Raw genomic sequence first — 23,777 nt, 5'->3', positions numbered from 1 at the left:
TACTAACTCGACGGACCGAAGAAGAGTTGGCCGCCATAGATATAGGGTGCTGGAGTCTGCCTGGAATGCTGTTGGAAACCAAAAACATGGGTCTCAAGTTCCCGAGCGTCTCTGCGTCAGCCGCCGCGTCACATGTCAACCATGGTCTAGAAAACAGGTCGATGGCCAGGGCCAAATTATCTCAGCCAGCATTGCTACATCCATCACCATCCTGCGATATGCGTCGAGGTCTGATGGGCTCCTCCACGACGTCCAGGAAGCGGTTGCAGCCGCGACGGCAGACAACGCCAGGGCACAAGGCCGCCACTCAGCCGCCATGGCAGCCGTGTAGGAAATGTGGGAAATCGTACGTGCAGTTGCCCACCGAGCTTTGCAACGAGTGTGACAAGAAGTTGTATTGTACAGCTCCGCCGTTGAAGATTCGTCTGGACGACAAAAGGCCGTTGCTCCAGGCCGAGCCTCTGGTGTTTCCTGCGGCGCCACCACCTCCGCCACAAAAGCTTAATGGAAGTTCCACGAAGTTGGAGAAACGCGGTAAAAGGGGGTCAAAGGCCTTACCAAGCATATATTCGGTGGTTGAAGCTCCCGTTGTGGTAAGACAGTCGAGCTCGAAGACAACGAGGACAATTAGTAGCCAGCGCAGCTGCAACAGTTCTTCGGGAGAATCAAAGACCAATGCAGCTGATGGCAGCAGCATTGGCGAAGCTCCCGTGCCGCAGAGCCCCCAACGCAGAGACTGAGCATACGGCGAAAACCAGTCGCAACCACTGCCAAGGAGGAGATTAGGCCTGTTTATGAACTGCCTGCCGCGCCGGTTGAAGCGACCGCCCGAGGCCGAAGCGTGGAAAGGGACTGTCGCCCTCTACAGGTTCTACAGCAGGCGCAGCAGCAGCAAAAGCTATTGTTAAGAGTAGCAACAGCAAGTATTGCGCGGCCACCACCACCGCCACCATCGCCACCGTCGCCGCCGTCGTCGCCGCCGCGGACCTACCTAATCGCGCAGCCGACACAGGACCCCCAGGCCAGCTTCGCGCAGCGCGTGGTGCGAGACGCCGGGGGCCGCTGAGCGCGGAGCGGCAGCGGGTGCTAGCTCAGGAGCTGAGCCATGCACGAGCGGAGCTCGAGTGCTCGCGGCGCGCGGTGCGTAATCTCAACGAGGAGATGGCGCGCATGGCAGTGCGCACGTTCCGGGCCGATGACCGGCGGCGGCGGCTCCGGAGAGGACAACCGCCGGGTGCAGGAGCATGTTGGCAGCACGAGGACACGGACGATGGCGGCGACGACTCAAGGCGAGGCCGAAGTCACGGAAGAGCAGCAGAGGCGGCGGTGGCGACAGCAACAGCTAGAGGTCGACCATGATAATGGTCAGCATTACAACATTCTGGAGCTGGAAACGCTCTTGAAGAAAGGAGGCGAGGACCCGGAGTCGCTCGCCAGGGTATATGGCGAGCTTTGTGGGCGATGTCGGGAGGCTGTCCGGGACTTCATCGAGTCATGAGACGAGAGCTGGAACCAGGGAGAATATCTCAGAGGCGAATGTTCTTCCAACTCGTTGGTAGGAACATGGCGGAGTAATACATCCCGCGGCAACGCAGCTCTGTTGAACTGCAGTCCCAGCTTTCTACTACTGGCATCGGATTCTGCAAAGGGGGCGAAGTAATGATAATACCTATGTCGGATCTCATTCGCATCTTCTAGGATTTGTTAGGCCAGTACCACATGTTGCCCCGCAAAGGGCCGTCGTGCCTAGTAGCAACTGGCTTGGTGGTTTCGGTAAGAAATAACAACAAGAATAACAATACTATGAGCACGTGACTGTTTGTATTTGCCAACTCGGCCACACCTTTATGTACATACATATATGCTTAGTGGGAAAGCACGACAACACCCTCACCCTAGTTCCTCAAGGCCCGGTGCTTCGTGGCGGGCTTGGTGCCAGTAAAGGTCGAGCCGATCTCACCCCACTTCATCTTGGAGAAGATGACAGTCGGGTCGGGCTCGGCAGCGAGGATGGCGTCGGGCTTGTCCTGGTCCTTGGTGCAAGGCCCGGCGCCGTTCTCGCTGCCGTCGAGCCAGACCATGGCGCCGTTGGCGTCCCACCAGATGGACATGGCCAGGACCATGCCGCGCGCCATGGCGTCGCCCATGCCCTGCAGGGCGCCGAGGTCCATGAAGCGCGTCGCGCCCGTCGCCGCGCAGAACTCGTCCGTCATGCTGTCGACGGCCGGGGTGCCGGCCTTGGCGATGGTCTCGGCCTTGATGACGACGCCGTCCTGCACGTACAGGCGCTCGATCTCGAGCAGCTTTCCGGAGGCGTCGGCCGGGAACTGCGTCACGACGGTGAAGGGGCGCGTCGTGTCGACGGTGAAGTCGTTGCCGCGGCCGTAGTACTTGGGCTGGTCGAAGTGGTAGTTGTTCCACCCGCAGCCGTTCTTGTCGCACGATCCCTGGGCCTGGCACTCGGCGCCCTCGCACAGGAAGAGCGCCGTCTGGTTGCACGTGTGCGGCGCGATCTGCGTGGCCCGCGAGTTGGCCTCCCAGATGTCCATCTCGTTGCAGCAGACACCCTTGGCCTCGACGTTGCCCTGCAACAAACAAAAGTGGGAGGTCAGCCAGCTGCGTTGGAGAGAGGGTGAAGTGATCCGCCGCCGTTACTTACCACACCGTTCTGGAAAGGCGTGACATAGCACTGGGCATCGCAGTACCCAGTGCCCCAGGAGGCACCACCGGGGTTGAGCTCGCTCTTCCCGCCGGCGGCCTCCATCTCGGAGAGGTAAAGCGCGCCGTTCATGCCGCAGGGGAGCTTCGAGACGTCGACGTCGAACGAGTACTCGCCGCCGGTGAACTTGGTCATCTCGTACTTCTCCTCGGTCTCGTCGAGCAGGTACACGCGGGGCGACTTGGTCTGCCCGTCGACGAGCAGCGTCATGGTGAGCGAGTCGGACTGCGTGGTGACGCCCACCGTCTTGTAGTCGGAAACGCCCTCCATGACGCAGGCCTCGGCGCAGGCCTCGACCGTGGGACACGCCGTGGCGTTGGGCCCGTTGCCCCAGTCGCCGCAGCCGCTGCCGTCGGCCTGGTGCACCCAGTGCGACGACGAGTCCAGTACGATGTAGTTGGTCGCCTCGGCACATCCGCCCGCCACCGTGCAGCGGTACGTAGTCAACTTGGGGTGCGTTTCGGTGCCCACCGGCTTCTGCGCGGCGGCGAGGCCGGCGAGGAGCGCCGGGAGGATCATGTTGCGAGCCATGGTTGCTTTTTTTCTTCCTTTGTCACGAAAACAACCGAACGGATGGATGGCGGCGGTTCGCTGGGGGATGGGGGAGGAATAAAGAGAGGCAATGAATGACACACACTTGATGGTCCAACCATCCAGCCGTTTGAACCCCACGGTGACGGGCTGCTTTATACATCAATCACTCATTATCGCCCCCCTCTGATGAGACACGGCCCATGGCCATTCTTCCTCTCGCTCACGACCCGACTTCTTTCTTCTCCACAGACCACAGACCAGGCCTGACCGACACGCATGCATGAACACGTAGAAACCCCGTTGGAGCTTCTCCAGACGACTACCCCAACTCTGGCCATGATGCGCCGCTTCTCTCGCCATGGTTTGTCCAGATGGCGTAAAGAGGCCCGCGTCGCCAAGACCCTGGTACCCGCGCCGGTTCTCTTTGCGGCTGTATGGAAGTGGAAGCGCCGTCGCCAAAGCGGATAGCGGAGTGGGTGGACGGGCCGGCGGGCAGAGAAACATGAGATTTGATCAGCTCTATCGGCTTGGCATGGCATGGCGTGGCATGGCCTCTTCCTATCTCGCCATCCACTTTCGCTCCCTCTCATCAAACCGACCTATGGAATTCCCAAGAGGGCCAATTCCGCCTCGACTCCATTTCCACGTCTCCATATTCTGCCGTGGTCCGCGGGTGGTGCCCGCCCTTGCAGATCACTGCCGTGTGGCTGAAATCCGATATACTGCAACGTGGGAGCAGATTGGTTAAGATTTCGCCGTCCCGGGACGAGTTGTGACGTCTTGGCATTCATTGGCGCTCGGTTGTTTTCCCGACATAGCCAGCAGCGGAGAACTACCAACTACGCATGGCGGGCAGTCTGGTAGCCCTTCCTCCATTGGCGTCCCAGCCAAGGCTCTACTTGCGCCGCCCAGACGGTCAGGGGCATCCAATGTCCGGAAGTCAACGCCTGAACTGTGACGATTCACCCCCAGTTGTCTCGATATCGCGATGCTGTAATTGTGCATGGCGCCCCTCGTTCATCGCTCGAGCATAGCTCGGCCAATAGACTCGGCGCCGTACATCGAATATGATGTCTACTTAACAAACCACAACGACAGGTCTGACTTCAGCTAATGGGAGAGCGCTTCGGATGCCCGGTTATGATGTAATATAATATGAACCAAAACTAGCCGTGTGTCTGAAGGAGATACACAGCTGTAGCAGATGCCAAAACCAAGCCGCTCGCATTAAAGTATACAGTAACTCAAAGAGTGAACCAGAAGCGCCAGATGACAGTAGGACCATGATGAAGTATTGGCCGTGTTGGCCGCCAAGACCACGAGGGTTGCGCACACCTATCGGTTTATCGCTTTTCTTTCTCCTGCTTCAGCAAAAGGTCTCGCATAGCCGCCCGTGTGTTTCTGCTTCCTCCCAATTTAGGCCCCCTCAGTATGTCCTCGTCCTTCTTGGCACCTGGTTTGGCAGCAGGCGCCGGAGCCTTCCTCCTCTTCTGCCTCTGAGCCATGGCATCCATGAACTCCCTCCGGAACTCTTCCGCGATGCGATCATCGGCGGCGGCAGTATCCTCGGCCGAGGTGCTGGCCACCGGTGGTTTCGGGGTCTCGTACATGTCGACTTGGAAACGAAGTTAGCTTTTACGAGATTCGTATCACACGCAGGAGGGGTTGGCGGCGGGCACTCACGTCTGTTTTCCCGCATTAACTCTTCCACGAGCTGGTCGCGTTTGATGGCGTCGCTGTCGCGTCTGTTGCGCGGCCTCCAAGGCTTGCCGTCGCGGCCCAAGCGAACCTTCTTGGGCGGACCTGCCGGCTCGTCGTCTTCGACCTTCTCGCCCTGTAGCTGCCTCCAAGCCCGTTCTGTCATGTTAGCAGTCCGGTTACGGACTTCGTCGCCGAGATCGACTTCGAGGAGTTTCCCCTGCATGGCAATGTGGCCTTCTGGTTTCGGCACCGCGTGTGCACTGCTATTCGCGTGGTCAAGTGACGAGCGCGACTGGTCGGTGGCTGAGGAGGGCGGTTGCGTCGAAGTAGGCGCATGTCGTTTGGCTAGTTGGGCTGCTATGTAGTCCTCCCTTGCTCCATCAGTAACTTGCAGAGAGGGGCTTGGAGGGTGGGAAGAAGGCGCGCGACTTACATATGCTTGTTCACGAGCTCGCCGACATGGCCGGTCTGGGCCGAGAATCGCTTGCTCATGCCGCCGGTCGATAAGTCCACAGTGGCCTTCTGCTCCTCCTCGCGGATCATGAGGCTCAGGTCGTCCTCAAAGGAAGTGGGTGCGTCGTTGCCTTGGGCGTCTTTGGGCGCAAACCCGACCCCTCGTAAACGTGACTTTCGCGCATTGCGCCGGCGAAGGAGCTCGGCCACGGAGACGCCCTCATCCTCTGCAGTGGCTTGTTCCTCGGGCTGGGCAGATTCGGCTAGGCGCTCAACATCTGATGCGGCAGGGGCGATATCTACGCGGTCGGCATCGGCGCTGTGGCCGGCCTCGGTCGGTGCTGTTTGTACACCATCGTCAATGGCTCGTTGCCTGTACTGGCCCTTGCGCTTTTTGCCACGAAATAAGACTGGGGGTTCAGGTGCCAGTTCGGCGGTCGCTTCCGGGTTCATGATGTGTGCGGTTGCTAGTATCTGGCAATCGAAGTGTCGTGCCTCGATGGGTCTCGGGCTTTGCTATGTTGTTGACAGAGCGAGGGTTGATGGACGGATGGGTGGGTGTCCAAAGTACGCGATAACTAACTTCTGTTCTTGGTCGAGGCGTCCAACGGTGATTGGCCGAGGATTCCCCGCTGTTCATGCCTGCCCCGGTCGCCCGCGAATATACTAATACTTGTAGTCTAGATAGTGCAAGTACTCCGGCTCCAGCTCCAGCTCCAGAGAAAAGGCTCCTCCTCCAGGTAGGGCGGGAATGCAACGCATCCAGCAGCGAATCCATCTCTCAACCCAGCTTCCCATTCTGCATCACAACCGAGCACCAGCCATGGCCAAAAGAGTAAACTACTGCCACAAGTCTCCCGTCAGCAGCTGCGCGCCCGTCCCACCGCTAATCATTACGTACTTATTAATAGATCTATTTCCTCGTGCACGGCCGGGTACAAGGTCAGTAGAGAGCGAGCCTTTCTTATCGTGTCGCTGACGTCACCTGACCATCCCTCCACAAACAGGCGTGGGCTTTCGTTACTACACCCAGAAGAAGGCGACAGCAAGCGGCATCACTGGATGGTGTCGAAATACAGATAACCAAAAGGTATGCCCTATCAAGTGACCAGTCCTGTATCATTGGGCTCACATGTCCATCTGCGTCATCAGGTCGAGGGTGAAGCCCAAGGCGAGGAAAGCACACTCAAGCAATTCCTCAAGGATATCGACCAAGGTCCATCACACTCCAAGGTTATGAAAGTTGACCACGAGGATCGCGATGTTCAGGAAGGCGAGTCACAGTTCGAGGTCCGACGATGATCTGGAGGCCTGATGTACATACGCCCCTTGATGTTTTAAAAAGTGTATTCATGGAGACGTATCTATAAACATGACAGTCGCAGCAGTTTCTGCTTATAAGCCAGACCACATCCCAAATTCCAACAAGAGATCTCTAGCAGATGAGTCAAGTAAACCTGGCCAGTTCTCCTGCACAAAGGAGTGAACATCGAGCCAACTCGCCACCGCGTGTGCAAACAAATAGACGCCTGTGCCGTGTCAAATAGCCCTTTGCGGAGGTACCCATGCAAAATTGAGCGCAAGCAAATGATGAGCCCAGCCAGTAGTGAAACCCCTGAAACCAGCGCCGTATAGCCTTCCCTTTTTATAACGCCTGAGCCTCCGGTCTTCATAAATTTAAAGTGTGTCTATCTGGCACACGACCATTATCCCTGATGCAAAATCTGCGACCCGAAATTCAACGTGGAAAAAAAACGACCTTTCATGGTCTATAGCGCCGAGGAGAAAGCTCGACGTTCTCTACGCCCGCTCCAAGCCGCAGCAGGGTCTAGGCCAAGCGAGTTGGCCAAATCGTAATCGCCTTCGACAAAATCCGACTAGACACATTTGACTGCCGTCGTCAAGACAGAGAGAACCGCATATCGAGTACGGATGGTGTGAGTTTGGCCAGTTTCCCCATCGTGTATATGGTGGGCGGCTGCCGTCACGAATGCCGATGCTTTCCTCGGGTTGGATGGCGAGTCCATGTAAGATTGGTACAAGAATCACCGTATCTCGAGTTGAAACGGCTTGAACCTGCCACCAATAGTGGCACAGCGAGGACATTTCCGCCGGGCCCCTTGCTCCTCCATGAGCACATTCACACATTCCCTGCACAGGCCGCAGATACACTCGGTGCATGCGTACGACTCCTTAAGCCTGGACGCCCTCTGGCACGCGGCACAGTATATATGGACGTCTTGTGCCGAATAACTTGGCGACGAGTCGGACAGCCCAGCAGTCCCAATGTGGAAGTTGTCTCCGCTCTCTCCGCTCTCCACAGAAGGAAACGGCTCAGGCACCTCTTGAGCAAAGGACGGTGGGGTAAGGGCTTGTTGAAGAGGCGACGCCTGATAGCCTTGAAAGCTCTGCTGTGGGATAGGGGGTAGAGAGGTTCGATGGATGGAAATGGGGGATTGAGGTACCTGAGACGTTAGGAGAGCAGGATCAATACGTCGATAGAGACTTACAGGGGTCCTGTCGTCCTCTATGTCTTCTGTAGCCGACGCAGCAGCATCAATGAGGTCTTCCCACCGCTTCCCGTAATCCGCGGTGGGCTCGACCGAATGTGCCTTGCGATCAATACCTCCCATCACCCCCAGCTTCGACCGCTCATCATTCTGGATCCTCCTGAGCCACTCAGAAGCGGTCCCACGCGATTTCTGCTTCTTGTGGCGCTTGCTGACAGACTGCTTCCTCGGCCGGTTGGGGCCAAGGGATCTGTGCAAAGGCGGGAGGGTGGAGGACCGGCCGGGCGGCGAGTTAGATAAAATGGATGGAAGAAGATCCAGCTGCCTGGCAGAAGAATTCAGGGCAGGGAAGGAATCACTGGCATGGTCAATCTGAATCGGAGGCAGCTCAATGGTAGTCCTCGGTATCCTCCGGGCATCATTGTCAGAGTGCCAATCCTGTAATGAGGGATCAATCAGATGGCTATCTGCCGAGACGTGAGGCGTATTGTATACTTCACCGGAGTCCCAATCCGGCTCTAACTTGTGCATCTGCCCCAACTGTGCTAGAGCGGCCGCTGCGTTCGCAGTCGGCAAAAGACCATTGCTGTAGTCTTCTGCACGCCTCGGGGTCTCGGGAGCTGCATTTGGGTCGTCGTGGGCATAGTTGACCCGCGGGTCGAGCGGGTATCCTCTGATCTGTTCGGCTGTGCCCGGGGCGCTTCCTGGTGTTCTTTGTTGTTGCTGCAAGTTCGCGCCGACTGGCTGGTTCTGCTGGAGCTGCGAACGGTCTTGAGGTGGGGTATTGACCATGAGATTAAAGCTCTCCTCGGTCGCGGGCAGCTTGGATATGTAGTGCTCTGGGTGCGCCCTTCGAATATGTTCTTGCATTGACCGGAACCGTTTCTCCTAATGGCGTCGAGTTCCAGTTAGATACAGGTTGCATAGTTACGAACACCACTTCGCATGGGTCAATTGCAGAATGGTTGGCAAGCTTGCACCCTATCCAACAAAGCGAGCATCACGACCATCACCCCAGGGGCAAGTTGAGAGGAAGCCATAAGCTACTTACACCGAGGCAACGCTTGCGACAGCTCGAGCCATCTTGGTTCCGCAACGGGCAGACTACCTCATTTGTTGAATCGGCAATGGAAAAGGACGACGTCAAAGAGGCTCGAGGCGGCATCTTTACTTTGGCTCAGAGTGAGGGCAACCCCACCATGCGCTTGGGAGTTCGTTTCTTTCGTAGAGCGACGGGCTGGCGGGTCGTATTGGTATTCGATGGAGGGGTCCTTTCTTTGGTGATGGTTGATTGATAGTTGATTGACCCCGTTATCAGATGCTAAGGTTGCGATAGGTCGCGATAAGAGGTGCAGGTGGGATGGATGTGTGGGTTGTCGAGGAACGATCAATTGACAGCGGCAGCAGTGGCAGCAGCAACAACAACGACGGCTTGGGCCCAAGTATCGTGAAGGTTTCGCATTGGGGGTTGAATCACCTGGCTGTCCGAGTCCTGGAGCTGAACTGAAGGTCGAGGTACAGACAGTAGCTTCGAGCTTGCCTTATCGAAAGGTGCAGTGGGTGTTACAAGAAACGTTTGGGATGGAATGAGAAGTTGGGACGGGGACTGGAGGGTAGGTAGGTGAGGTGAGGTAGTAGGTGCTGGGCTGGGTGTGTGGGTGGGTGCGGTGGAGGATTGAGGGGACGACGAGGGGGCCTTAGACGGTAGGAGGGCGAACTAGCTCTCACGCTCCCTCTCACTTTCTGGGGGGGGCTAGGCTGGTCAGTTCTTGGGCAGAGAAGGGGGAAAAGACTGCAGCAAAGGTCGAATAAGTCAATGTAACCGGCCGGCTTAATGGTTGACAATGATCAATGATCGAATCAAATCGGCATGATTGCAAGCAAGTGTGGTGTAAGTGTGCAAGTAGTAGGTACTAGACATGGTATGGCATGGGAGCAGCATGGCATGTATGCAGGCCTGGTACCCTATGCAATTACGGTAGCGGTAGCTAGGTACGAAAGGGTCGGGTCACCGAAAACAGCCTTTGATCCAGCTGCTGGAATTGGGGCGCTGGATCCCAGACTGACTGAGTGACTGAGTGACTGACGGACTGAAGAAGAACGGGCGTGAGGCGCAAGAGAGAAACTTGATTCAAGGCTTTTAGGTCGATTAAACAGCCCACTGCGCTATCTTGCACCAGCCGTCTCCTATTATATCCCAGAACATTATTAGAAAGGAAGGTAGCTCGTTCTGGCGGCATGTTCGACGGTTGAACCATGCTGGGCTTGTTACATGAGCTCCCGGTCATCCTTACCTTGCCATTCAACCCATGCCCTTGCTCGCCTATAGACTTGCCTGGGCTGGGCTATTCTTCTTCTTCTTCTTCTGCTTCTTCTTCTTCTTCTGCTTCTTCTTCGTCTTCGTCCTCTATTGGCCATGGCCAGTACTGGGCGGGCTGATGCACATTACAGAATGCTCTAGGAATTCGCCAGTCTGACTCGATCGATGATCGGTTGGGCCGCGCACGCAATGGCTGTTTTTTAGAGGTGGGAGTGTTTCTAGGGGCGGAGGAGGCAGGAGGGTGCTAACCTGATAGCTTGGAGGTCAGAGGTCCAGAGCTCTCAGATCAAGGTCAGCAGTCAGGGAGCTCTCCAGCATGGCCCCAGCCAATCCTGGAGCTCAGTCGGAGCCCATGCTGCCATGTTTTATACGGGCGCATCGATTCCGCTGTAAGTACCACCGAGAGCCTTCCTCTGGCGAGTGCCATGGTCCGCAAGATGGAGCACTGCAAGAGAGAGAGATGCAGCCTTGGGCCTTTGGTTAAAAGCCGTGACGGTTATCTTGCAGGCCCTTGTCTGTATCAGCAGGACGGGCCCATCCTGCCTGCATGCTTCACCTACATCATGTGCATATATAGATGCTTGCTTCTTATTTTTTTGCGGCTGCTGCTGCTTCTAAGTCGTAGAAGGGGGGAGCGCCGATGAGCAGTTCTCCATTCCGAACCAAATCAAACCTCCACTGTTACCACCGCACCTTCGAGCGCGCTCGCATTGGCTCATTCGAAGCTGAGGTGAGCAACGAATATGTGAAGGGGGGTGCTGGGTGCCCTGATGCTGGGCGCAAAAGAGAGGCTTACAAGTACGAAACTGAAAAAAATAAATGCCGGCGGGGCACGCACGTACGGAGTACGGCGAAGAGAATCTCTGTTTGCAAGCATTGCCAACTGATCCCAGTCACTCGGATCATGCCCTTTCCTTACTTGGCTCGTGGATAGTGTGTTTACATAGCCGCTTCACATGTCGGGCAATCCTAGACCTTTTCTTCATACCCACAGCATCGCTCCGTCGCTGTGCCATATATGTATGTATCTCGAGAGCAGTGCCAGTTCGGCTGTGACGACAGCTGCTAGTCAGGTGAGTTTTCCCATATTGATAGTCTGTAGGTGATCAATCGCCTTGGGGCCCTATTTGGACCCGTTCACTGACTGGCGGTTACTTAGCATGCCCGAGAGACCAAGATAGATAAGCAATAAAGGCGGAGCCAGACGACGACGCCGCTGACCCAGGATATAAGGGCAGTGGCGCCGTGCAGGGACTGGACTCGAGAGTCAAGACACACGCTATCACTACCACTACGGGTAGAGGGCCCAGCAGAGTGGGAATCGAATGAGAGGGCAAGTCGGATAAAAGCGAGATGCTGCGATTTCCTCCGTACCTGGATTGCTTGACTTCGGGGGCTCGGCTCCATCCATACTTGATGACCTCCAGTCAATGCTGCCATCTTGCGTTTGGGGCTGCAACTAATTCCGGAAACAGGTGCTTGAGTCGTGTCTTCGGGAAGAGCGATCGAACATTATATGCGATGGGATGCCGGGCAGCTCGTGACGAGTATATGCTCGTGTTCCACCAGCCAGACCCTGTTTGCACTGCTCTTGATTCCCTCAATATCCGGTCTACCTGGGACAAGCTCGAGGGTATCTATCTGCTTTGGCCATCGGTATGTACACACAACAATATTGCCAAACTGCATGACCCGACGCTTCCCAACGGGCGTCCACATCGACGGTGGGTCACATGTTTCTAGTACCTTAGCTACATACTAGATACTGCAAAGTGCTATGTACTCCTCTCTCTAGTCTCCTCACGCAGGCTTGCAGAACGCGCCGTCCAGCACCACTTTTCACTTAAACCTGGGGGCGTGCTGTTGATTTACTTCGGTGTTTCTAGTGCGGCTTTGGCATATTAATCTACCGGGGGGCCTCATGTGAATGAAGTTCGCAGGCATGCCAGGTCAGAGGTGACGTTCAATAGACGTCGGTAGAAGCTATGGTGCATCTGGGAGAAGTGAACCGAGGTGCAAAATGATAGCCGGAGAGAGCTCTCTTCCTCTCTCTGCGATAAAGCTTGCTTCATGGGCCCGATAAAGCTCTCTCTTTTCCAAGTGTGGGATTGGTTCACTGCCGAATCCACTCTCGTTCTGCCGGTCATTCTGGCCGGGCCCTGTAAGGTATTTTATTCAGGGTCCAGATCAAATTTGATGATGAAATCTTCCCACACACCCATAGCTAGCTCCTTTCGCTTTCTTCTGTATAACTCAGACGGGCTGTTAGGTACAATAAGACAGAAAGTCATCTCCTACTACGCCAGTCAGCTAAGTGAGAACACTAAAGAAAAAAAATGAAATGAAGTATGTTTCCTTGAATAAACCGGGTGGATTTAGATCTCGCCCACTCATAAGGACAAGTGGATCTTTCGTAGGGTGTTCTTCCCGGCAGTTCAGATCCATGGTCTGATTCGGCTGAACGAATGTATAACTACAGATAGAGCGGTGAGTCGACGGGTTGAGGCGATGAGGCAGAACCAACATCCGCCTGCCGCCGATTATACTCACATGATGCATTTATATGCTAGTCCTGCATACAGGCCAGCACGTATTGTCTTGGCGCGAGAACTGTCTATAGCCAGTGGATAGTTCAACTTAGACCACTATACGCCACGGTGAGCTTTTAGGCCATCTGGGGCTCAGCAGAAGGGTGAGCACCATGCAGACAAACATCTAAGATGCAGGCAGTGTTTTCTATATGTAACAAGCAAGAGTCTACTTAACAGACAGAGCTCCTACTCCTGCTTCAGATCACATCTCACACCAAACACCCATTGCTGTTGGAATACAACCCCTGCCAACTTGCCCTCATCAACGCGCCAACTAACCCCTGAGACACCAAACCTTCTCACCAACCTGTTGATTTTGCCCCTATTGTGGGATTCACAGTTGCCTTCCAAATATGCGATTCCATGCTCAGGCACGGTCGGCTTAGATTGCAGTGTAGAAGAGGCGGTGACGAGTAAGGTGGCCCATACCTGCCCCATGCCTTAGGTGCTCAACCAACAGTAACTCCCGTGGTTGAGCGCGTGCTTGTAGCAGTGCACAGTCAGAACTGTATAAAGTTATTCGGGCCCCAGAAGGTTGACAATCCGTGAGCTTTATTATCACCTGGCGCGCCTTGGTCATGGCTCTCTGGTGGGTGCGCCACGTCTTCGATACTTCCTGGGCTGATATATTCGCTACGAGGGCATTCATGATCCGCCAAACCCATCTTTTCTTCGAGTCCTCGAGTGATTGGTTTCGCATTATAATTTCCAGATGGGGCCCTATTTGATGGGAGACGAGGTGGCTGGTTCTCATGCAAAGGAGGTTTAGACAAGGAGCCCACATCGCCATCGAATACATCACCAAACTCTGCGGTGTCGATCTCCTCGTCCCGGTTTACAAACCTCGAATCGATCAAGGGCGAAACGACTTCGCACGCTTTGTAGTTCCTACTCATCGGTGTTGGTGGAAGAATCTCAGCCTCGCGTTCAATCCTCGCAATGAAGTCGGCTATGCTTTCTTGGGGCCGGGCTTTGGCTTGAGTCACTGCTTGGAAGGGCTCTTTATTTGCCGTATAGCCAATGTTGTATGACGAAGTCGAGCTTACATCTGGTTTAGCCATGTTAGTAGTTAAAGAAGGGGTAGGAGGCTTGGGCGATGGGGTAACCCAGGAAGTAAACTCCAACGACGCTATTCCGTGATGAGAAGAGCCCTCAGTCGACGATTCATTGCCTACCAAGTTCAGAGGCCTCGATTCTATGTTTCGATTTGTTGTGTCATGTTGCGCCACCACTCGGGCAGCAGCAGATAACTCTTTGCTGGTAGGATAGTACCTTGGGTTTGGCCCATTTGAGGAGGCGTTCTGCATCGCACCACTCATCCGAGGCTGAGATATGCTATTTGGTAGTGGTGGTGGGGGCATCAAGTCTTTAGATGTGATCGATATACCATCATCATTGTCGGAGCCTACCAAGCAAGCTGCTTGGTTGTTGGCATATCCACCAATATGGCTGAGAGAATGGGCATTTCGTTGCTTGTCTAGTACCCCTATATCCGCGAAATTCGCAATGTTTTCCCTCAAACCTCTATCCTTTGAAGACAGCTTTTGACGCTTCTCCACAAGTCCACGGGCGGAGATAGAATCAACATCAGTTTGCTGGGGCCTAGGCGGATGAATTTGGTCCGTCTGGCTGTGGTCCACTCGCCAGGCTGGTGGCAAAAGTATCTCGAGACGCCGCATTACCTTGTGTCTTTCAGTGTCTTTTCTGGGGGCATGCCTTCACCTCCGTGACCTTCGCTTCCACATTGGTCTTCATCACTGATCGCTTTCGAGCTTGAACTCATCAATTCTTGGTCATATGCAGCAATGCCAGTGCCACGGAAGATGCCAGAATCCACTAGGGCCCTTCGAATTGTCTCTGGGGTTGTTGTTTGACGAGTTTGTAGTCCGGATGAATCCTGTGATACAGATCCACTCGACTGCAATGGTGACCTTGGTGGGCTTGTGGACCAGGAGAAGTATGTGGTTGGTCTACTGCTTCTGCTTGATATTGGTCGATTATGGTGATCTTGATATCTCCTCGCCCCTTCCACGTCATGACGCGAGAGATCAAGATCTCGGTGTTGGGGCAATACCTGCTCGGCCAAAAAAGAATCCTGGCTGTGTCTAGGTTCAGATTCAGACGACTTCGACGCAGTGTGTTGTCGGGGTTCCACGACGGATCTCTCCAGTAACTTCCGGGGAGCTTCTTGCTCGCGCCCGCGTTTGTCGCCGGCAACCGCGTCAAGCGTTTCGCCCACAGCCTCCGCTGGTAGAAAGAACGAGGAAACTTCTTTCATCTCTCTTTGCTGTTTTTCAAGTTCTCGGAGCCGCCTCTCAGACAAGGGCTTCGGCTTCGTGCTGCACTTTTGATCTTGGAGAAAATGCATGTCCGAGAAAACAAGATCATCAACTGATCATGGTTAGCAATGCGCCATGCTTGCGTACTGTCGGTCGTAGCGTACCAGGTTTCGTATTTGCCTCACGACCATTCTTGAAAATGCCAGGCCTAATGGGCTGCTGAGCATAGATTGTCATCAGCAGCTAAGAAGAGGGGATGCGGGCTAGCTGACGAACCGTGATGCGATCATTAAGAACTGCCTTCGAAACCCAATTACTCATAACGTTCTTGCTGGTTGCCATCGCCTTCTTTTTATCTTCCTTTCTGCGCCTACTGGATTTTGGCGGCGGCTCATCTTCGGCAGACTTCCTGCTGCGGTGTCTATCCTTCTTGTGCTCATATTTATCAACCCGCGTCTTATGCCGTGGCTTCTTTGGTCTGTAAGACTGCATAGGAGAAGCCGGTTCGTCGGGGCCGGATCCCTCGACACTGACTTCCAGCTTGCCCGACAGCTCAGCTGGGTCCAGCCCATGTAACGCACTTTCATGGCGAGAAGCGTTATGCCGATGTTTCGGAGACAGCCTTGGGTTACTGCCTCCGCTGAGTATAGAGCTGTCGGACAAAGCTCGCTTGCGGGAGTTTGGCGGGTGTTCGTAGGTTTGGGGAGGAACTTGCGGCCTCGTAAGGGTAGGGCGGCGAGCATCGCGTGGCAGGGATCTGGAGTGTCTTTGCCCGTGAAGGTCGTAGTAGCGGTGGGTATGGCTTGGTCCGACTTGGTGGTTCTCAGATACCGTTACCGTGGGGTAGTTTTGGGTTGCAAATGTGGACTGGGCAAGCCAGGTTTGAACCATGTCATCGCCGGTTCGCTGACCCGAAGCCCGGCTCAAGTTGCCCAAATTCAAGGCCGCGGCCTTCTTTTCATGACGGCGATGCTTATTTTGGTGCCCATGGCGGGGCTTTTGCGCGACGTCCTTGTCTGCGTCTTCGTACCCCTTTACGATGTTGGTGAAACTTCTTCCTGGCAGCAGGCCGAGGCGAGAGGTTGGGATCCATCTAATGGGACCATGTAGATTGAAACCCGAGGACATCCTAGCAGCAAGGGCTTGCCATCTTCCCCGAGAAGTGAGCAACGGCTATTGCGCGGCCATGCAGGCGGGATGATCACATATGCAAGTGTGTAGCTATGAATAGAATCAAAGACGGTTGTTAGGTTGTACGTGCTGAAGTACGTGTTGTAGGTTCTAGAGGTTGAACAACAGCCAGGCCCGCATTGTTCCAACGTCCTGTCAATTCCCCACATGCGGCCCCAATTGCAGCCCCAATTGCAGCTCCGTGCAGGCTCGTGCTCGAGCAGAACTCGAGGGCAGTAAAAGTCACGTCGACATGCATGTACATACACACACACGCGCATCATTCTGTGCAAATCGTAGGTATTGATGGAGGGATGGCTCTGCAGGACTGCCAGGAAGCCGCATCCCCCCATCATCACAGGGTGACATGGCGTTTCGGCCGCCATATAATTACCCCTTGATCTAACATGATGTGTTTGGGGATGCCAAAGGGGTACGCAAACCCCGCGCTGTGTTGGCTACCCAGCTAGCCAGCTGGGCACGCAAACAGGCCACCGTATCTGGTCAGCTATATGGATGTGTGAATGAGTTTTGCCTATGATGGGATTATGAGATCTACGGATGCTAGAAGTTTTTCCGCTGGGGATTCCTCTAGGCTCGGCGATCAACATCCAGGGGAGTGAGCGACCAGAAAGCGACGATCCGCTCCGGAAACGCGCACCGTGCAGTCATGAGGCATTTCTTTCGGGACGTTATCCGCATAGAATCGGCATCCCTGGCATGGGCAGGCGAGAATTCAGTTTACGAAGAACTGACTAATCGTTCTTTGAGATTGATGATGGAGAAGCAAGGCAGAGTCATGCGATTGTGGCCGCTTCAGTCCGTGGTGGTACGGGGCAGCGGGGACAGAGAGAGTCTGGTACCCGGTCGGTTACATAGCATTCTTGAAAGTCAATCTAGGCTTGGTCGACTTTGCGCATGTCAGGCCGGTGACACTCCAGATCTTTACGGGCCTCAGATCGGTGTCACTATTACACACAACATTTTGAGTTGCGGATTAATTAACGTCGCAACGACCCTCCCCGACAGAACAGCCGTATGTACATATGCTCTCGCCTAAAGCGACATATCACGTCGATCCAATGTTACCTAGCAAGGCCTCCTTACCTAGAGCAGGTATTCGGCAGTTGGGCAAGGGCGCTACATCTACAAAAATAGTCTCGATCCGAAAACGTCGGAGAGCCCTGCCAAATGCTGTTTAGTGGTAAGCCGAAGACCAATGACATCGGCTCCCTTTGTCCCAGAAACCCCTTGAAATCAGATCATGACTAAAAATGCACTGGCCCAAGCTCCTCGCATCTCGCGAGCCGTCACGATACACGGCAGCGAGGTAGGCTACCGAGCTGCTCTGCTCTGTGGTGACACCTCGAAGCCAAGCTAGCTATTTCTGTGATATCTCTTGGCAACGAAACGAATCTACCTTACCTAGCTTACCCACGAGGATATGTCCATGGTGGTTCCCTTTTAAACTTCAATGGTTGTCCTTTGGGCTGCAACGCCAATGGATATGCTAACGATCAGGTTGGGCTTTGCCTGTTCCTGAAAGTCTTCACTATAATATCTTGGCTGGCGGCGAGATACCGCTGTGTATGTTGAAATATAATACCAAGCCAAGAAACGGCATGAATCAATTATTAAATTTGGGGGGTGCTTGTCCAGGGCCAAGAGGGCCAGAGAGGCAAGTGACCGCATGCCAAACTTACATACATTTGCAAGTTCCCCGTTGTGCCTGTAGATCGCCATGCTCGTAATCGCCCATAAAAACCGCGGAACACTCCGTGTATCGAGATGCAGCCGACTCCTCATTAGGTAGCCACTGCCCGAGTCCTCCGGGCGAGCCTTGGTAATTCAAATTCATCACAAATCATCTTGTGTGTGCTTAAAAAAGCCATGTTTCAGTTTGACCCGTATGAGTGATGACAGCTCAAGGTTAATAATATAATTGTTACCAAGGCCGTGATGACGTGCCTAATCGTGAAGGCTTCAGAGACGAGTTGGGGATCAGATCTGTAAGTGTAGGAGACTCACGGCGTTGACCACTGCAAACCAACCCCCAGCCAGCCATTGCGTAGTGAATTCTCACTTCTCTTCGTCTTCTTCTCCTTCTGCTCGTCTTCGTGCCTCCCCTGAGGTCTTGGCACACTTGCTGAGCAGGGGCGTCCTTCATTGGGTATAAGTACGTAGATCGACCGTTAGTTCTTTTGTCACTCGACCCACTTGGAGATTATTGGGTATGAAAAAAGTCCGATGTAGTATTCATCACCGCCGGCGTAGGGGGCACGTGGGCGCCCGAGATCCCCGCGTCCTTTCCTGACGCCAAGACAGCGCAGCGAAGACCAACCAGTCCACCGTCCAGTGGCATGTATTCGATACACGAAGCACAACGTCAGCGATACGTGCCAAATCGCCTCAGTCTCAGCTATGGTCGGGGTGGTCGCTATATTTGTGAAATGGACCAGGCTCCTGAATGCTCCCTCCACCCTCCTGGTTGCTTCTCTCCTGGATCCAGGGGTAACCGCTTTGGGGACAATCTAATGACTTCAAACAGAGTAGCCGAGTAGCCCCACGGTGGAAAGTGCCTTAGCGGCTTCTAGTGAGGGGCAGCAACGCAGCTATCTGGGAGGGGCATAGCTTGACCCCAACCAGTCGTTACATGTTGGCTTGGTCGTCGATGCAGTGGGAATCAACATTGAACCCTGCCCGTCCGAGCCTGCGAGCATCTCTGATGCGGCCGCCGCCCATGATGAAAACGGGCGCTCGTACGTGCATACATGTCAATGTCAGGCTGATCTCGGTGTCATGTTCCATGCCATGAGGCCCAAGACTGACCAGCTGGCCAACTGGCCAGAGTCTTGACTCGACTTGACTACTGGAGGCCTCCTTATCGATAGGATCCCGCGCACCATCAAACGCGTGTGCATGTGAGTGAGTGGGCAACTGCATTTTCTGCTACTGCCGGCAAAAGATGCCTCTCAATGCTCTGGCCAGCCAGCCAACCTGACATATTCAAATCACTGGGAGCCAGCAGGGGGGAGGGAGAGAGAGAGCGGGGGTTTCAGGGATTGTCACCCGCCTTCGTGGTTGGTTCCATGCTCAGTATTTGGGTGATCGATACCTGCGGATACAGACAGGGGTCTGAAATCTTGAGACAACATCCATCCTGGCCACGGTCTCCCAAGGTCGGAAACACTGGCTATCGATCCAACTAGACATGCCCGGTTGATGGCAGTGGACGTTGTGGATTGTTATCATGTTTGAGCTGAATCTTAGCAGATCATCTTGGAAGCATTGGCCCTTCTCCCTGACGACGCGGACGGTGACAGGCGGGTATGTCCCTGATCCTGGATGGGTGCCCCCCATCCAGAGGATCCCAATTTAGCAACCGACCCGCCAGTCCTGTCGCGTGGAGTTCATCACTTCACACAGCAGTATGTGCACACAGGGCTCTATTCCAGTACACTCTGGCGCAAGTCATTCTGCCTCGTCCGTTTGATGCTTGTTTTCGACCCTGCTGGGATACTCATGCTTGCCAAACACCAGAGTTTTGGTCTTCGTCCCAATATCAGATGAAAAAGATTTCACGGAGACTGGCCAGAGGAGCGAGTAATGGAGCTGTGCCTCAGCAGGCCAGCTACGGCATATATAAATCAGACGTCTCGCCACTAGTGACCTTCCGAGTATGTTTCTTGTACCATGCTTCTAGTGAACGACAAGGAATCCGGATATCTCAATAGGCCTCGACCCCTGACTGCTTCCTTCGACTTAGCCACTTAGCATACCCGGCTATCGACCCCGCTGTCTTTACTGGACCCCTGCCTTCCTCCTCCTCTTACCTTGACCACCATATTATCGACTACTTCGCCCGGCAATTACAGCTTTCGGACAAATCTTCACGAACTCTTACCATTTTACTCTCCTCGACTACTCCAGCAATCGAGCTGTTCTTGGTTGAAAAGCACTATTTGTCATCTGTTATAATGTTTGTGTGCCTCCTTTCGTATCTCTGCTGCTACCAAACCTCTGGGTCGATCCCGCACCCAAGGGCATGTAGTCGTCGGGCCTTGTGATCGTGGCTCTTAGCCAGACCACGTCCTCAAGACCATGGCTATCGCGGCATAGTCTACCAGAATGCTCTTGTCAGCAGAAAGGGAAACTGCAAAGGTCACTAGTGCCGGCAGAGATACACTGTCTACTCAAGCAGTGGCTAACTTGAGATAAAACTAGATCATACACGGTGCTTCCAACATTTCAGCATGTCTAAGCTCTTCATTGGGTTTGTTTCACTTTCTAAATGCGCTATTATCCCATCATTGCTAATGCTGCTGCGATACAGTGGCCTTGCATGGCACACGGAGGATACCACTCTGAGGCAGAAGTTTGAGGAATTCGGTGCCATCGAAGAAGCAGTACGTTTACTCCGAAATTTCTTCCGTACACGGACTCGGCCTCCCCCGTTACAACGAGTATGAATAGGCACTTTCATGCTGACAACGCTTCTTTACATTAGGTGGTCGTCAAAGATCGCGATACTGGCCGAAGCAGAGGCTTTGGCTTCGTACGATACTCCCAGGATGCCGATGCCCAGAAGGCGATTGCTGCCATGAACAACGTTGAGTAGGCTAAGACTCACGCATCATGCCAAGGAGTTCATATCACTGACGGCTTCCAGATTCGACGGACGTACCATCCGAGTTGACAGGGCTTCGGACACGGGCCCTCGTGGTGGCGGCGGCGGCGGCGGCCGTGGAGGGTTCTCCGCACGGGGTGGTTATGGGGCACCCCCGATGCCTTATGGTGGCGGGCAGCCTGCCTACGGGATGCCAAACCAAGGGATGTATGCGCCTGCATACGGACGGGGCGCTTACCCTCCTCAACAGGCTGGATACGGCACCCCTCCCCCCTCAGGGTAGGTAACCCAGCGTTTTGAAAGATTTCACGGTTCTCACGGGCTCGCTAACTGTGATCGTTAGGCTACGCTATGCCGGCTCCTTACTACCCTGACCCGCAACAAGGCCAGCAGATGCCCCAGGGGCAGCCTCAAGGGCCCCCGCGGTATTAGTCGATGCGGGGATTCCGGCGTCCCTTGGGTACGATAGTGGTGATAGAGGGATTGGAACAGAATCGGAGGCTTTGGAGGAAGGCTGATCGACCAGGCAGTATCATTGGGCTTCACGGCTGGTTCTAGAGCCATCAATGAACAAACCAACGGCCTACAATGCGGATAGTCGGCCCCGAGAGCCGCCCACTCATTCTGATGTATAAGGAGGGTGACGGCATTGGGGAAGATGGCGAATCGGTTCTCCATCGCCCAGCAGTTCGCTGGTTTTCTTTTTATCTCTTCTTTTAAGCAAGACTTGTCTTGTTCACGTGCTTACGGCCGCGATACGATCATTATCATGACATTTCGTTAAGGGGTGGGATTCCAGCGGAGGGAGGGATGCATCTGCAGACGGGGTTGTCATATCATGAGAGGGGAAAGACATGACGAGATGGTCTTGGGATTTTGTAGCAAATTTGTAGATACCAATGTGACTACTTTCTTGGCCGGTTTTACGCCTTTGGCTCTATGCTAGTGTCTGATGATGTATTCTATTTAGTTCGTCTTCCCAGAGAGTTAAACTAGGCTTTTTCGGTCTCCTCCTGTTCATCGATGCTGCTGACCTTGCGGAACTCATGCGATGCTGGCTCCTCCGAGAGTCTGATGTGCGCTTGCGCCTTGGCATCCTTCGCCTCGATCTCTCGTACGCGGTTCGAGAGATCGGTGATGTGGGCGTCGCCGCTCTCCGGACTGAGCTCGTCCAACGCTTTCTCCAAGCCCAACAGATAGTCACGATTCAGCCCGCTCGGCCCCTCACTGCGACATATGTGCTCCGCCAACGCCTGGGGGTCCTGGGGCCCGGTGAACTGGTCGTTGTCGGGCGTCCCGATGTAGACCAGCGTCCTGATGGTGTCGGACCCGTCGGCCGGGTGGAACGGCGTGTAGTGGATCGTGTACCCGTTGATCTCCCGTATGTCCAGGTAGTCCTTGACCTCGGCCACCCGGGCCGCCTCAATCCGGTAAGCCGTCCCCCACACCCGTTCGGGGGCGGAGTCGTGCGCGTCCGCCAGGCTGGCCCAGAACGAGCGCTCGATCAGGGTGACGACGCGGCCCGGGGCTTCGGGTGTGCCGCGGTGGTCCTGACTATGATTTGCAAGTGCCGGCTTTTGTTAGCCTCACCTGGAAAAGTGCTGGCACAGCCCCCGTCCCCTGTCCCCCGTCACCCCTAGGGTAGGAGCAACCAGAGAAATCCCCGATCGTGGGCAAGGGGGAGGGGCGAGGTAGCCTGTCAAATTAATATTTACCTTGCCTAGGCATATCCGAAGTGTGAGAAATGGCTCTGAGATACTGAGGATATGCGGATGCACTTACTTGCCAAAAGCGGCGAACGTAGCCATTTACCCAACCAGGCACTCTCCGGTCTAAATCCCGCCGGAAGTATGAGAATCAGAACCCCTTCTCGGAGGACCCAATGGAGTTCATGTGCGTACCAAAGTGCGGCGGGGGCTTCCAGATCAGACTCCTATCGTCTTGATTAGCTACTAGAGCGTCCTATGTGATACTACGCCAACACATATGGTGCCCACGGCACCAAGACCAAGACCAGCAGTACAGGAAGCGGTGGCCCCAATCCAGGAGTGATGGGTATTTCGAAAGACGACAACTCACCCATAACCAAACAACCAAAACTCGTCGGAGCTAGTAGCCTTATCGCCGTTGGCCGCCATGGTCTGTTTTTTCCTGCCTCAAAAGTTGCGATGCTAAGCTTTCCAGGGGTTCGGGTTAAGGAGCTGAGAGTTTATGCACCGTCGCTGTCAAGCCCGTCCGCTCTCGGCTCCTCGGCTTTGTCAGCGGATTACCTGGCCAAGTAAAGTGGAGTGGAGGGCGACCCTATGGACCGCCGCCTGGGTGACCCCCTTATGTACATAGCTTATAGTAAAGAGTAGAAGCCTCTGCGGGCTTCTTCAAGCAGGGTCGAGAGATGCCGCACACGTCCCTGCCGATCAAAGCCTCCAAACGTGAAATCTCTACGCTGAAACGACGTGGCGTCCCCTGAGCTGCACTCGCTGGCCCTACTCGATCAATTCTGTTTCGGCGGCCAGTCGCCGAGAGACGCGTTGCCTGCATGTCAGATTCCGGGTTCTGCCGCCAAAGCCAAAGTGTTCACTCGGCTATCAGTCCTTTGTCTTGGTTCGGTCGCGGGTTGACACACGTCATGGTCTTTGCCCCTCTGAGACCCTGGAATTCCAGCGGCCTCAGCGGCCTCAGCGCAGCATCTGCCCCACGTGCAGACGTCAGGGTCGCCGTCAGTTGAAGCAGGGACTTTCGCTGTCCCTACACAGGCCTCGGAGAGTAGAGAGGAAGACGTAGCTAAATATAACAATTCCATGTACTTTGCGGACATGATGATTGGGCGTGTATTGGGCAGCTACCAGGTAGCGAGTGGCAGCTGCATCTGATCC

The 23,777-nt window shown here is 54.7% G+C and overlaps 8 protein-coding genes across 8 annotated transcripts; 3 read left to right on the top strand and 5 right to left on the bottom strand.

Annotated features, from left to right (window-relative positions):
* Positions 1-86: 86 nt before the first annotated feature.
* PG998_002172 (uncharacterized protein) lies at positions 87-1,359 on the top strand (the record flags this gene model as incomplete). Its single annotated transcript, XM_066868990.1, has 2 exons — positions 87-534; positions 878-1,359. 2 exons carry the CDS (start codon positions 87-89, stop codon positions 1,357-1,359), a joined length of 930 nt encoding a protein of 309 aa, XP_066737405.1.
* A 536-nt stretch (positions 1,360-1,895) lies between these two features.
* On the bottom strand, positions 1,896-3,250 carry PG998_002171 (Glucanase; the record flags this gene model as incomplete). The annotated part of the gene is made up of 2 exons (XM_066868989.1): positions 1,896-2,585; positions 2,660-3,250. The coding sequence occupies 2 exons, from the start codon at positions 3,248-3,250 to the stop codon at positions 1,896-1,898; spliced, it is 1,281 nt and encodes a 426-aa protein (XP_066737404.1).
* Positions 3,251-4,596: 1,346 nt separating this feature from the next.
* Positions 4,597-5,860, bottom strand: PG998_002170 (uncharacterized protein; the record flags this gene model as incomplete). The annotated part of the gene is made up of 3 exons (XM_066868988.1): positions 4,597-4,868; positions 4,937-5,325; positions 5,388-5,860. The coding sequence occupies 3 exons, from the start codon at positions 5,858-5,860 to the stop codon at positions 4,597-4,599; spliced, it is 1,134 nt and encodes a 377-aa protein (XP_066737403.1).
* Positions 5,861-6,230: 370 nt separating this feature from the next.
* On the top strand, positions 6,231-6,709 carry PG998_002169 (uncharacterized protein; the record flags this gene model as incomplete). The annotated part of the gene is made up of 4 exons (XM_066868987.1): positions 6,231-6,266; positions 6,319-6,349; positions 6,415-6,497; positions 6,560-6,709. The coding sequence occupies 4 exons, from the start codon at positions 6,231-6,233 to the stop codon at positions 6,707-6,709; spliced, it is 300 nt and encodes a 99-aa protein (XP_066737402.1).
* Positions 6,710-7,452: 743 nt separating this feature from the next.
* On the bottom strand, positions 7,453-9,082 carry PG998_002168 (uncharacterized protein; the record flags this gene model as incomplete). Its single annotated transcript, XM_066868986.1, has 2 exons — positions 7,453-8,805; positions 8,969-9,082. 2 exons carry the CDS (start codon positions 9,080-9,082, stop codon positions 7,453-7,455), a joined length of 1,467 nt encoding a protein of 488 aa, XP_066737401.1.
* A 4,246-nt stretch (positions 9,083-13,328) lies between these two features.
* PG998_002167 (uncharacterized protein) lies at positions 13,329-16,235 on the bottom strand (the record flags this gene model as incomplete). The annotated part of the gene is made up of 4 exons (XM_066868985.1): positions 13,329-14,430; positions 14,511-15,219; positions 15,272-15,323; positions 15,384-16,235. The coding sequence occupies 4 exons, from the start codon at positions 16,233-16,235 to the stop codon at positions 13,329-13,331; spliced, it is 2,715 nt and encodes a 904-aa protein (XP_066737400.1).
* Positions 16,236-20,530: 4,295 nt separating this feature from the next.
* On the top strand, positions 20,531-21,336 carry PG998_002166 (uncharacterized protein; the record flags this gene model as incomplete). The annotated part of the gene is made up of 5 exons (XM_066868984.1): positions 20,531-20,550; positions 20,611-20,683; positions 20,785-20,891; positions 20,947-21,071; positions 21,248-21,336. 5 exons carry the CDS (start codon positions 20,531-20,533, stop codon positions 21,334-21,336), a joined length of 414 nt encoding a protein of 137 aa, XP_066737399.1.
* A 560-nt stretch (positions 21,337-21,896) lies between these two features.
* Positions 21,897-23,042, bottom strand: PG998_002165 (cation transporter ChaC; the record flags this gene model as incomplete). Its single annotated transcript, XM_066868983.1, has 4 exons — positions 21,897-22,478; positions 22,687-22,736; positions 22,806-22,837; positions 22,984-23,042. 4 exons carry the CDS (start codon positions 23,040-23,042, stop codon positions 21,897-21,899), a joined length of 723 nt encoding a protein of 240 aa, XP_066737398.1.
* Positions 23,043-23,777: the final 735 nt, after the last annotated feature.

The sequence above is a fragment of the Apiospora kogelbergensis genome (assembly GCF_038363985.1).
Source record: "Apiospora kogelbergensis strain CBS 113332 chromosome Unknown utg000001l_segment0_segment0, whole genome shotgun sequence".
Lineage (NCBI taxonomy): Eukaryota > Fungi > Ascomycota > Sordariomycetes > Amphisphaeriales > Apiosporaceae > Apiospora > Apiospora kogelbergensis.
Note: the sequence above shows the minus strand (reverse complement) of the source record. Positions and strands in the feature narration are given on the sequence as shown.